Source organism: Podarcis cretensis (genome assembly GCF_951804945.1).
Source record: "Podarcis cretensis genome assembly, chromosome: 1".
NCBI lineage: Eukaryota > Metazoa > Chordata > Lepidosauria > Squamata > Lacertidae > Podarcis > Podarcis cretensis.
The window spans coordinates 115,552,935-115,566,785 of NC_137170.1; the positions used below are offsets into that span (position 1 = coordinate 115,552,935).

General features: G+C 42.0%; 1 protein-coding gene across 2 annotated transcripts in view; it reads left to right on the forward strand.

Annotated features, from left to right (window-relative positions):
* The first annotated feature begins 1,281 nt into the window (after nucleotides 1–1,281).
* The window catches only part of PDE1A (phosphodiesterase 1A), a 144,614-nt gene continuing 132,044 nt past the window's right edge, over nucleotides 1,282–13,851 (forward strand). The window contains exon 1 of one of the 2 annotated variants that reach the window (XM_079978578.1): nucleotides 1,282–2,121. In XM_079978578.1, coding sequence (XP_079834704.1) covers nucleotides 2,012–2,121 — 110 coding nt within the window. In that variant the 5' untranslated portion in view covers nucleotides 1,282–2,011. The remainder of the gene's footprint in view (nucleotides 2,122–13,851) is intronic. The other variant, XM_079978582.1, reaches the window with a different exon arrangement.

A 13,851-nucleotide genomic window follows, 5' to 3' on the forward strand; every position in this document is an offset into this window, starting at 1 on the left:
AAAACTATGATCCAAATTTCATTCAGTTCTGAACTAACTTCAGAGCCTCTGTTCTCTCAGTCTCTTTTCTTCACTCCCCACCACACTGCAATATGGGGGAAATAATACTGGGCTACTTTATGAGGATTTCCAAAGTACTGTAAGTAGCAGTGGGCAAATGGTTTTGCAGTTTCTCATTTTTCCAGTCGTAAATTCAGTTCTCTACATTTCCATGTTGGTTTGCATCATGAAAATTCACTAGAATTTTAGTGACAATTTCTCCTAATATGTGTCATTTCCTACGCGGTTTTGCCCAATGTGTGAATTCTTGCAATGCAAATTTTGCTGTTATAATGCATTTTTGTATGTTATTTTCACTAATAAATGCCTTTTTAATGCACACTTTATGGTAGGGTATCCATTTTTGTATGTCTTCCTTGGCTGGAGAACTGCACTGCAAAATTTGGAGAAGTGCAAATTTCAAGGCACAGAAAGTGCAAACTACCTAGGTTTGCTTTCAGATGAGAACTGACTCTAATCTCTTCCCATCCCTAACTGCAAGTTATGCAATTATCCTCTATAAATGAAGTAGGATGTTGTAAATAATCTTAACTGGTAGAAGCATCTTAATTCATGAAAACATAAGGATTCCTTGAAATGGTTCCCACTTATGGAAGAGTTTACCAAATGATAAATTTTGTGACTTTCCCCAAACCTTCAGCTGAAGCAAATGGTTGTTCCCTGTGCTCATGTTCTGATAAAACAGCACTTGCCACTATTTGATCCAAAATCAAGTCCAGCCAGACCACTAGTCTAACGCTGAGCCTCCAGCGATGCTCAAGAACACGTTTGAGCAAAGAAGGTGACAGGAAGCAGATCTGCAATCTTTCCTCTTCCAGCAGCTTCACAGCGCTGGCTGTGCAGCCAGAAGCCCAGAGCTGGCTTAGAAAAATAGGGTTGGTGCTCTGCTTCAGGACTGGCAGAAGAATTCGCTCTCAGTCACTTGGCTTTTTATTTGCAGACTTAATAATACTTCCCCCCCCCAGCCCCCTGCCCGAGGAAGTGGGTACTAAAACTCAGCACCTAAGGTTTCTTTCCCACTCCCCCCTTTGAAACTGCACATGCTGCTGTCCCAATGGAGTCACTGAGGAGACTGTGTTGCAGCTGCTGCTTTTTCAACGGGTTAATTTGACAGTAATCTACTGTGCGGAGTTGCTAGGAGAAGCCGAATAGTCGCAATTAAGAGCCTACTCCTTCAATGGCAACCTGTGGAGCGCTCTCTCTCTCTCTCTCATTCCCTTTTATGCAGGAGCTCCGTGCACACCAACCATGCCTGCTCTGCTTATTCATTCTGAGAGGTGCTTTTGTTGGCAGAGAAGCAATTCAGGATCAACGCAGAGAAGGGGAAGCAGTGACGCTTAAGCAGATGCTCCCCCTTGATTAAGGAGGGTGCGGACTTCAGATTGGCTCCAGCCACCTGCTTCCTGATTGCACCCTGCTTTGTGAACTGCAGAGAGAAAAAGAGAGCGAGAGAGCGAGCGAGCAAGCAAGCAAGCGAGCGAGCGCACAAATCGTTCTCTCTCCTGGACCACTCTAGATGCTCACATTGATTCCGGCGTGGCCAGAGATTCCTGCACATTTTGAATGAGACAGCTGCGCTTCTGTGCGCAGGACTCCAGCAGTTGAACCGAACCAGAGACAAGTGCGGGGAGAGCATCAACGGTCGGCGGTACATTTGCTGCCTCACTGGCATGGATTAATCTGTCTTGAGGTCAGGAGAGCTGTGTGCTTAAGGGACTGAGTTGGCACGGAGGGAAGGGGGCAGGCAGAGTGTGGATTTGGCCAGCCGAGTGAATCAGCAATTGAGGAAGAAGCTCCCCTCCGCTCTGTAATCCTGATAGGTTTCGAGAGAGATGAGAGCAGCTGCTGCCTAACATGTGCAGATCTTCTGGTCTGTGTGCCAAACTGAAGAAGACTCTTCCTCCTCGCCGCTGAGATTGACTCTAATTCTGTCACTGCTGGCTGGACATTGATGGCCATGGGCTCCACGGGTACCGAGACAACTCCGGGCATGGAGAGCGCTCCTTTAAAGTATCCGATAGGAGGCCACACGGAGAAGATGTGGCAACGGCTCAAAGGAATGTGAGTATTCCACCTCTTCTCTTTCCCTTGCCTTGTCTCATTGAATGTTGTCTCTGAGAACATGCATTGCCATTGGGTGCATTGGCAAGCCACTTGTCTCAAAAACGATCAATTTGGTGGTTGATTTTGAGGACTGATTAATTTGATGGAATCGGCAGGGTTGCATAGGGTGTCTTGGAGTGGTTTGCTTTGCATCGGCCAAGGCAACAAGGGAAGCTGCCACTGGCAGCGTAACACATGCACCTTTCGAAGAGTTGGGTGTGACTGTCCAACCTCCCCAAAACAAACTTGCTGTCTAGCTTGAGAGCCAGTGTGGTGTAGTGGTTAAGAGCGGTAGTCATGTAATCTGGGGAACTGGGTTCGCGTCTCCGCTCCTCCACATGCAGCTGCTGGGTGACCTTGGGCCAGTCACACTTCTCTGAAGTCTCTCAGCCCCACTCACCTCACAGAGTGTTTGTTGTGGGGGAGGAAGGGAAAGGAGAATGTTAGCCGCTTTGAGACTCCTTAAAGGGAGTGAAAGGCGGGATATCAAATCCAAACTCTTCTTCTTCTTCTTCTTCTTGTATGGGTAGCAGCAATGTGACCAGGAGAAAAAAGTCATCCCGTAGTGAGCATGGGTATCTAGGAAAGTATACTCAAGTAGGAAAGCACTGAAAGTGGCAGTTTTTAATGCACAGTGCAAGAGAGGCATGTTCAGTGTTTAATGACTCTATCATCTCTATCTATCATTATCTATCTATCTGTCTGTCTATCTATCTATCATCTATCTACCTACTGTCATCTGTCTCCATCCATCCATCCATCCATCCATCCATCCATCCATCATCTTTCTTTATCCATTTAATTTGGCACATGATAATCTCAGAAGATGGTCCATGGTTCCTACTTGACTCCTGGTGTGGGTGGAGTGGAGGAAAGGGCCCTAGGAGAAACAGGGGGCAATGAAACTACCACACCCTGACCCTACTGCAGCCACACAACCATGGGCAAAAAAGTGGATGGGCAGAAGAGAACATGGCAACTTGGAAGCAACAGACCAAACTGAACATTTTTAACTCAACTGAATGTGGTCATGGTCCTCCTGGATGGAAAGATGCTCATAGAGAAACTGCACCTTTCAGAGGAAGCTCGTTGGGTCCAAAGGTTTTGCTCTATAGAATGAACCTCGCATTGAAGAGGTGAACCCATTTCTGTATTATCATTGGCTGTCTGGTGGCCTGTTTTCAGCATGATGACAAAGGCTTAATTCACAGGTGCAGGTTCATCAGCATCCAGTGACGACTTGCAGTGTGTGAATAGGACATCAGTGGCTGCAACACCCCAAAGAGAATGCCCTGTCCTTGTATCCCCTTGAACACAAGACTTTTCAATACAGGCCATTCATGTTTTGAGTCACCAGGTGCACAGACATGACTGTGACTTAAGCCACAGTTTGGAGTCCTGAAACTACAAAATCGAATAGCTCCTGGAGGAACATTGTTATGACAAAGGTTTGAGGTTTAAGTCAAAAGGTGTTGTCATCATTTGCATACGCTGTTTTGAGTTAGTTGTAGGAAGGGGGTGATTTCAAACACTGGGAATGAAAGACTGGTATTGATCCTAGCCACACGGTTAACAGCAGGAAAAAGAAAATACATACTTGAAAGGAAACAAGGGAATTTCAGATTCAGTGAAAGCAGCTTGGGAAAGTATAGATTAAACTTGTGCTTCCTTCCCCCTCCGTCTACTATTCTTGGACTCATTCTTTTATGTTGCTCCCTATACAACAGGTCCCAGCGGGAACTGGGCTATTTATCAATAAAAAGTGCCATTTCTGGACTTCCTGCGCAAAATCAGGTGAATAATGTTAGGCGGATGAAAGACAAGTTACTGAACTTGGTGTTTTTTTTTTAAAAAATGAAGGCAGAAGAGAGTCTTTGAAATCCGGTGTTGGGAACACGTGTGATACACCAAGGCATCCCTTACTGCTACCAAACCCAGGTTTATCCATGTGATATGGGCTCAAGGTAGATAAGGATATTTTCTCTTATTAGCATTGCAAGTTGATTCTAAGGGGTGTTGTTGTTATTACTAAAACCGTCATTGCAATCTGTGTGTCATAACACCTGCAAAATATCGGGTCTGAACTACATGTTGACCACCCCATCATATCACCAAGCTTGAGCTTCAGGCTTAGCGACTCTGAAAGTCTGACAACCCTGTACATCAGGGGTCACCCATATGATGGCTGAAGGTTCCAATGTACCCCTCAGCCGTTCCTATGGCACTTGTGAATAGTCTCAACTGGCTTGGTTGGACTCTCCTACATTGAACTTACACACCCTTGAACATGGCTTTGTTTCATTGGATGCCAAGATTGAGCTCCCATTTTCCTTTTCATTTCGAACAGAGGAGAGATGTAAAAAGTTTATTTTGGTGAGCAAGCAAAGTAGTGGTTGATATAGTTGCCTTCCAAACCATAACCAGCATTGTTGGGACAGCTGGTGTGTGTGTAGGGGGGCATTCTGTTTTTTTCTTGCTTTTTTAGATGTGGTAGCCATTTTGCGTTACGCCACACACACACATCCCCCACAGCAGCCATTTTAAGTTATGCCACACATCCACAATCTGAATCCACAGCTTGTAGCTACAGCAGCCATGTTGCGACTGATGCCCACGGCACTTTCTCAGCGTTCCAAATGCCCCTCCCAAAGTTGGCAGTCTTCCAAGTTAAAGAGATCCCTGAAGAGCTCATCCTTTTGGCTGGCTTCTAGGGAATCTTTTTCATGATATTTTATTGTTGTTCAGTTATATCCAGTGTAATTTTTTTTTTAAAAATATAATTTTGTATTAAATTTTCTGTTTTACTATTTGGAATGCTCATTTAAACATCCTAAAATATCAGTGACTTCCCTTCTTCTCTTTCCCTGGTTCATTTTGCATACCATAAAACCCTGCATATTTTACATAAACTAAACCATTCAGTATTCCATTATTACATCCATCAAAACTTATTTACACTGTTGAATTTATCTTAACGCAGCCAACGTTTTCAAGTGTACACAATTTCCCCCCATATATTCAATAAACATTTCCCAGTCTTCTCTAAATGTATGTTCTTTTTGTTCTCTTATTCTGTGTTAGGTCTGCAAGCTGCACATATTCCATCAGCTTAAGTTGCCATTCTTCGTGAGTTGGGACCTCGCTTGGTTTCCATTTTTGGGCTAACAAAACAGGGGCTGCAGTAGTGGCATACATAAATAACCTTTTTTGACACCTGGGAAATATATCCAGTGTAATTTAACCAGCTCTTGGTAGTTCTGCCATTGTTGGAAGTGTGGAGAACGGTGTTCCGGGATTGGGCTTTATCTATGACAGCCTCTAAATTGTGAAATTCCTTCCTCACAAAGGTGCATCTAGCATCTTCATTGAACATCTCTTTACTCTGGCCTTTGCCTGCTAAGGTGGTTTTTTTTGGGGTGGAACCCATTTCTTTTACTGAATCTATACTGTTCTGTTCTGGTTGGAACAGCATTACTTGTTTTCATAACTGTAACTGTTTTATTTGTTTTAATCACACACACACCAGTTGCAGTCTGCCCCTGGGACTTTACGAGAAAGCACGGCCAAGAAATCTCACATAGAAATAAATAAAAAATCTTATTGGCCAGCACCCGGTTTCTATTTTATAAACATCAATAATGTGATGTTAAGGGACGCAGGTGGCGCTGTGGGTTAAAGCCTCAGCGCCTAGGGCTTGCCGATCGAAAGGTCGGCGGTTCGAATCCCTGCGGTGGGGTGTGCTCCCGCTGCTCGGTCCCAGCGCCTGCCAACCTAGCAGTTTGAAAGCACCTCCGGGTGCAAGTAGATAAATAGGGACCGCTTACCAGCGGGAAGGTAAACGGCGTTTCCGTGTGCGGCTCTGGCTCTGGCTCTGGCTCTGGCCAGAGCACCGATGTCACGCTGGCCACGTGACCCGGAAGTGTCTCCGGACAGCGCTGGCCCCTGGCCTCTTAAGTGAGATGGGCGCACAACCCCAGAGTCTGTCAAGACTGGCCCGTACGGGCAGGGGTACCTTTACCTTTACCTAATGTGATGTTAAGATGCTACAGCATCTGGTTGGCCACTGTGAGAATGGGAACTTAGATGGGCTTAGTGAGAATGGGACTTAGATGGGCTGCAGATCTGATTCAGCAAGATTCTTCTTCAGTATAACAACAACTAGAACATACAGCATCATCCATTACACGGAGTAGTGCTTTGGGTAAACACGGTTGTCGGTAGTCCACCATGTGTAAAGGGATTCAAGTGAAGTCTTATTTCAGTATTCCAAGAAAGAAAAGGGAAAGAGACATGAGTGTGTTTGGCAGAAATGAATTCTGATGATGTCCAGTTCCATCCCCAAATGACCACTGATAATTCAATTACTTGTGCTTTTTTTCCAAGGACTCCACTTTGATGGGTGGGTGGGCATTCTTCATTTGGTTGTTTTTTGTTGTTGTTGTTTAAATTGTCAATTTTAAAATCACATAAAGGGAATACTGGACAGGTCAGACATGTTGTTGTTGTTTAGTCATTTGTCCGACTCTTCGTGACTCCATGGACCAGAGCACGTCAGGCCCTCCTGTCTTCTACTGCCTCCCTCAGTTTGGTCAAACTCATGTTGGTAGCTTCATGAACACTGTCCAACCATCTCGTCCTCTGTTGTCCCCTTCTCCTTGTGCCCTCAGTCTTTCCCAACATCAGGGTCTTTTGCAGGGAGTCTTCTCTTCTCATGAGGTGGCCAAAGTATTGGAGCCTCAGCTTCAGGTCAGACATATGGCAGCATATTGACTGGTTTTATGAAATATCAGGAAGGAAGTGTCAGAACAAGAGAAGGAAGCGTTGGTTGGGGCTATTGTCCTAGCTCATAGAGTTATCTGCATGAGTGACAAATAAAGGAAAAATTAATAGGACATATCTTCTCTCATAAAGAGAGCTCACATCCATTTCAGAATTGAACAGGACCTCAAAATGTGCACAGCACATAGGCATTCCTTTGAACAGGGCTTGCTGTTTTGTTTTGTTTTTTTCTCGCGTAGCATGAGCCCAGCTTGCACAAAGTGCACTGACCAGAGATTAAAGCAATGATTTCAGTCATCTCTGCTTCAATTCCCTCCATGATCTTCAGATGGGCTATCCATGTAATTGTTTAAAAAGTGAAGCATGAACATTTGTCATTTAAAAAACTGTTGCAACATTTCTCTGCAGGTGGGATGTGGGTTTGTGATGTTGCAAGTACTAGCCAATCAGTGGTGTGCACAGCTGGTTTCTACTGAAAACTTGTAGCAGCTGTCCTTTGAGTTAGCTGGCAAAGTGCATCTGAAATGGTTAAACCATTAAAACAATGTGCATCCATGTGCACTGAAAGCCAGAGCTCCCTGGAAAACCCACAAGAAAGTGTTGGAAAGGCCTTGGAGATGTTAGAAGAATTTGGTAAGGTATCTGGTTTCAAATTGAATAAACTAAAGACCAAAATTTTAACGAAGAATTTACAAAAGGATGAAAATGAAAAGCTAGAATTACAGTATGGAATTAAAGTGGCAAAAAAAATAAAGTATCTGGGAATTTGGTTAACTACTAAAAATATAAATCTGATTCAAGACAACTACCTTACGACATGGAAGCAGATTAAGAAAGACCTGGACACTTGGAGCAGAGTGAATCTCTCGTGGAGGGGAAGAATGGCAGCAATAAAAATGAACTTACTTCCTAGAATGCTGTTTTTGTTCCAAAACATCCCCGTGATCAGAGGCTCTAAAATGTTTACAGATTGGCAAAAAACTCTTTCGAAATTCATATGGCAAGGAAAAAGGCCAAGAATTAGATTCAAACTTCTTACAGACCGGAAAGAAAGAGGGGGATTCTCGGTGCCCAACCTAAAATTATATTTTGAGGCAGCCTGCCTTTGTTGGATCAAAGATTGGATCAATTTGGAAAATACTGACCTATTAGACCTTGAGGGGTTCGACAATAGGTTCGGCTGGCATGCCTACCTGTGGCAAAACAAAGAAAAAGTACATAAAGGGTTTTCTAGTCATATTATTAGGGGGCCTTTATATGAAGTGTGGGAGAAGAATAAAAAACTCCTTGAATGGAAAACACCCTGGTGGTTATCACCAATTGATATTTCAGTGATCAAAAAAACTAATATGGAAGGAAAAAGGTTTACTTATGAGGACCTACTAATAAGATCAGAAAGTGGATGGAAGATGAGAACATATGAGGAACTGAAAGAGAAACTAACAAGCTGGTTACAATTCCACCAAATAAACGCAATATGGACGGAACATAAAAAAGTAGGGATGAATGAGAAGAAATCCAAATTTCAGATAGAAATAATAGAGGGTAAATCCAAATTATTATCTAAAATGTATGATATACTATTAGAATGGGACACCAAAGATGAGGAAATAAAGGAGGTCATGACAAGATGGGCAATGGATTTGGGATATAATATAGAGTATGATAAGTGGCTGAATTTATGGTCTAGCGGAATGAAATTTACGGCATGTGTAACACTGAGGGAAAATTTAGAAAAGATGATGTACAGGTGGTACATTACCCCAGCAAAGCTAGGGAAAATGTACAAGACAGGGAATAAGTTTTGCTGGAAGTGTAAAACTAAAGAAGGTAATTTTTTCCACATGTGGTGGACATGCGACGAAATGAAGAAATACTGGGAACATATTTACAATGAGTTAAAAAAAATATTTAAATATACATTTCCCAAAAGACCAGAGGCTTTTCTTCTGGGAATAATTGGGGATGAAATTAAAAAAGAAGATAAGACATTATTCCAGTATGCTACAGCTGCCGCTAGATTATTAATTGCCCAAAATTGGAAAAGCCAAAGTATCCCACCAATTAGTGATTGGCAAACAAAGTTATTCGAATTTGTAGAACTTGCAAAAATGACACAAAAAATTAGAAACCAAAAGAATACAAAGTTTATTAATGATTGGAATAAATTTATGAATTATATTGAAGGGAATTATAAGAACCTAAAAACTATAGCAGGACTGATATAGATCCTACGATGTGCAAATTATTATAACTATCAACTGCAGGAGAAACAAACTATTTATACTAAGAAGCCTGAAACCGGGAGGGATGGAAGTCAATAGGAGTGTAGAATAATTAAAATACTTAAAAATATAAAGATATAAATGAGAAGACAAAGAAGCGTAATGGAAATCGACATTGTATATACGTTATGTATTGATATTTATTTAGTTTTCTTTTTTTGTGTGTGTTGAGGTTTTTTACAACTGTTGTAACTGTTGATTTATTTTTCTTTTTGGTGATCTAATGTGAAAATTAATAAAAAGAATTAAAAAAAAAAAAGAAAGCCAGAGCTCACCACTGCATATATCTCCAAAGAACTCTTAACAGGACAGCAAATGGCAGCCACAAATGTGCACTATGATGCTAACAGCAGCTCTTTTCAAATTACACTTTTCACCCAGGAGTTTTGAAGTTCCGAAACATCAGTGGCAATCTTTTACACCTACATTTCAGGAGGTGAGAATGTACAGATTTCTCTGGCCTGCAAATTGCTTTCAATCCACCTTTCAACATCACAGGTCAGCAGTTTATTTTACAGAGCTAAGGAATAAAAGTGCTTCTATATAATGTTGGCATGTTTCCTTTATGCTAATTAGCTGCTATGCTTTTCTTCCAGCTTTAAACATTTTTCATTTAAGCTTACCTGTTATTTCATAACAGATGCCTTGGGTTTCTTTTCATTGGAAAACCAGGCAGCATTTGAACACACCAGGGACATATGTTTTACATCAAGCATGGAGAATCTGGGGCTGCCCAGATGTTTCTGGAGTCCAGCTTCCATCAGCTTCAGCCAGCAAAGTCAATCATCAAGGGATGTTGGGAAGTGGCGTGCAATCCTGCTCTTCATACTTTTGATGGCACAAGCAGATAGCATGTGGAAGGTGTGGGTCTGTCAGGTAGCTTGATCCCAAGCTGTTTAGCAGGTCAAAGGCTGTACCAACAATTTTAACAGAGCCAGGAATGGACTGGGAGCCAATGCAGCTGACAAAGCCCAGGCATAAAATGGTAAAATGCTTCGTCCCATTCTGGCTCGCACCCTTTATAAAGATTTCAGGAGGGAGGTTATTATTATCTATTATTGTCCATGCTGGGTTGCTCAACCATTGCTACTGTGTCCTTTCTTCTAGCAGATCAAGATGATCAGGTGACAGCAAAAACTGCAAGGTTTTTAGCGGGGGCAATTAGAATAAGATCTATTATTTGATTATTGATATAAACCCCCAAAATGTATTTTCTATAGTTAAGTTTGCTATGGCTAGTGGCTGATGCAAATAAAGAGTCTATCATCTATCATCTATCTATCTATATCATCTATCTATCTATCTATCTATCTATCTATCTATCTATCTATCATCTATCTATCATCTATCTATCTATCATCTATCTATCTATCTATCATCTATCTATCTATCTATCTATCTATCTATCTATCTATCTATCATCTATCTATCTATCTATCTATCATCTATCTACCTATCATCTATCTATCTATCTATCTATCTATCTATCTATCTATCTAATCTATCATCATCATCTGTCTATCTATATCTATCTATCTATCTATCATCTATCTATCTATATCTATCTATCTATCTATCTATCATCTATCTATCTATCTATCTATCATCTATCTATCTATCTATCATCTATCTATCTATCTATCTATCATCTATCTATTATCTATCTATCATCTATCTATCTATCTATCTATCTATCTATCTATCTATCTATCATCTATCTATCTATCTATCTATCTATCTATCATCTATCTATCTATCTATCTATCTATCATCTATCTATCTATCTATCTATCTATCTATCTATCTATCTATCATCTATCATCATCTATATCTATCTATCTATCTATCTATCTATCTATCTATCTATCATCTATCATCATCTATATCTATCTATCTATCTATCTATCTATCTATCTATCTATCTATCTAATCTATCATCTATCTATCATCAATCATCTATCTATCATCTTCATCCCAGTCTTGCAAAGTGTCTCGCATCCTTGTTCTGGACCAACTGCAGTTTCCAGACCATTTTCAAAGGCAGCCCTGCACAGAGCATCATATGCAGTAAGTCATGCTTGTATCTCCAACTATCAGGCTGTGTCTTCCACAAGTGTCTATCTGCAACAGCTGCGCAGAAGGGAGAAAAAGTCAAACCTCTAACCCAAGCAGCCACGGGTAAACAGGGAAGCTTACAGAGGACTCGCACTCCTACTTGACCCTGTCAATATCCATTTGTTAAGTTTCTGCAGTGAAACAGCATTGGTTTTCCTGCCAAGGAGTTGCACTCACACTTGATGCTACAGCCAAATGTGTTGATGATTTCATTGCTGCCCATCATTCAGTCATTGCAGTTCTCTTTCCAGAGATCAGTTAGAGCAGTTCAGCAAGCCATGAGCAGCTGCCTGCTGGGCGTCTTTGCATGTAGCAAGGAGTGGTGACAAAATATTGTTTCAGGAGGTAGGCCTGGGGGTAAAATGTGGCTTGTTTTGCATTTTGATGTGACTGTGCCTATTTTCCACCTCCCAATACAATATGCCGCCCAATAATCCTTCTATATTTGCACTTTTCAGAATTTTGCAATTCAGTTCTCCAGCCAAACAGTGCATACAGAGATTCATGTATTAGGGGAAAGGGTGGATAAAAATGCATATGTTGGTGCAAATAACACACGAGAATGCATGAAGCACAGGGAAACTGCTTGCAAAGATGTGCACATTAGGCAAAATTGCATACAGAAATGAGCAATAAAAGGTGGGTGAATATTCATAAGGACTTTTTCTTTTCAAAGAATCCACAAACCCATGGGAAAATATGAGACTGGAAAAATGAGAAATGTGAGAGAAGACAAAACTGACAGATTCATCCAACCCTAGTTAAAGGTCAAAACAGAAACCAGGCAATTTTGCTACCATTCAGTGGAGCAAATGAAGAAGCCTGTAATTTAAATGAACTGAATTGACTTTTCTGGTTAAGGCATTTAAACCATAAATGTATAAGCCTCTGAAAATTCACAGGAGTCTTTTGCAGCTGTTAGGTGAGGACTACACTGTTTTGTCTGTGTGCATTCTTGGAATATATCACTTCTTCAAGGTGTCTCAGCTAGAGCAATAAGTACAAATAGGCAGCAGCATCATGAACGAAATGAGTCTCATCAGCAGAAACGTACACAAAGACTCATGTTTCCCTCCCCCTTATCCCCCCCATGCTCCCTCTGCACCCCCAACATTGGTTCATGAGGGAAGAGGTCAGGAGAACCCCTAGGGTAGATTGTTCCACCTGGCAATGCTTTGCCCTGATGGAATGATGGACATAATGTGATGTTGAATTCTTTCCCATGTTTTTAATTGCCCATGCCTTTATATACAATTGGCAGCAGAAATGCCACACAAAAATTATATTATGAATATGGGGGGGGGGGGAGAGCTAGATTTGAAGCTGTTTTCTGGGGTTCAGGTGGGAAAAAGGCACACATTATTCCATCTAAAGGGTGGTAGCCAACTAACAGGTAAAGGTAAAGGGTCCCTGGACAGTGAAGTCCAGTCAAATTTGACTATGGGGTTGTGGCACTCATCTTGCTTTCAGGCTGAGGGAGCCGGCGTTGGTTTGCAGACAGTTTTTCTGGATCATGTGCAATGAGACACTGACGGAAGCCAGAGCGCATGGAAATGCCATTTATCTACCTATTTATCTATTCACACTGGTATGCTTTTGAACTGCTAGGTTGGCAGGAGCTGGCACAAGGCAACGGGAGCTCACTCCACCACACACTTGAACTGCTGACCTTACGACTGGCAAGCCTGAGAGGCTCAGTGGTTTATAGGACCACAGCACCACCCAAGTCCCCAGCCAACTAATACATCCCATCAGCACAAGGATTCCTGCTTGCATAATGGAATTCCCACCCCTATGTCTCCCCCTTAAATCTGCTCTAGGCGTTCTCCCAACCCTCTGGGGCAGATTTGGAGATATCATGGGGTGTGTGTGATGGAGGAAAGGGGGAAAGTTCTGTTGCACAAGTGCAAATCCATGCACTGATGGGACTTATTAGTTGGATACCATTGAACACTCCTGATCCAAGTGTCCAGGGCAGACCAGCTGAACACTGATGTTCACCCTGTTGCTGTATACATCCTTTCATAGAATTATAAAATTGTAGAGTTGGGATGGACCCTGTGGGCAATCTAGTCCAACCCTCTTGCAATACAGGAATCTCATATTTTTGAGCTACCAACAGTGCAAGCGTTCAAGTGTTATTTTCCCCCCATAGATGGTAGCAGTGTGACAGCAGAGACCAGGGGCATGGGCTCTTTGCTACCTGATCTTTTCTCACTGGAGATGTTAGGAATCAAACCTTGACCTTCTGCATTGAAAGCATGTGATGTGCTACTGAGCTACATAACCACTGAGAAGGGATCCGCAATACGTCCCTCGTATGTGATAGGACACCCAACAAACTGCTTTCTTGCTGGTTTATTGTAGCCCTCTGTATGCTCAGAGGCATAAAGGAAGGGGAGTACATCTCTATCCAGGGTTTTTCTGCTAGAGCAGGAGCGATGATGTCATCTGCCGGAGCGCCAGGGTAACTGATGGCGTTCTCCTTGCTCTGGCAAGTGAATGTGAT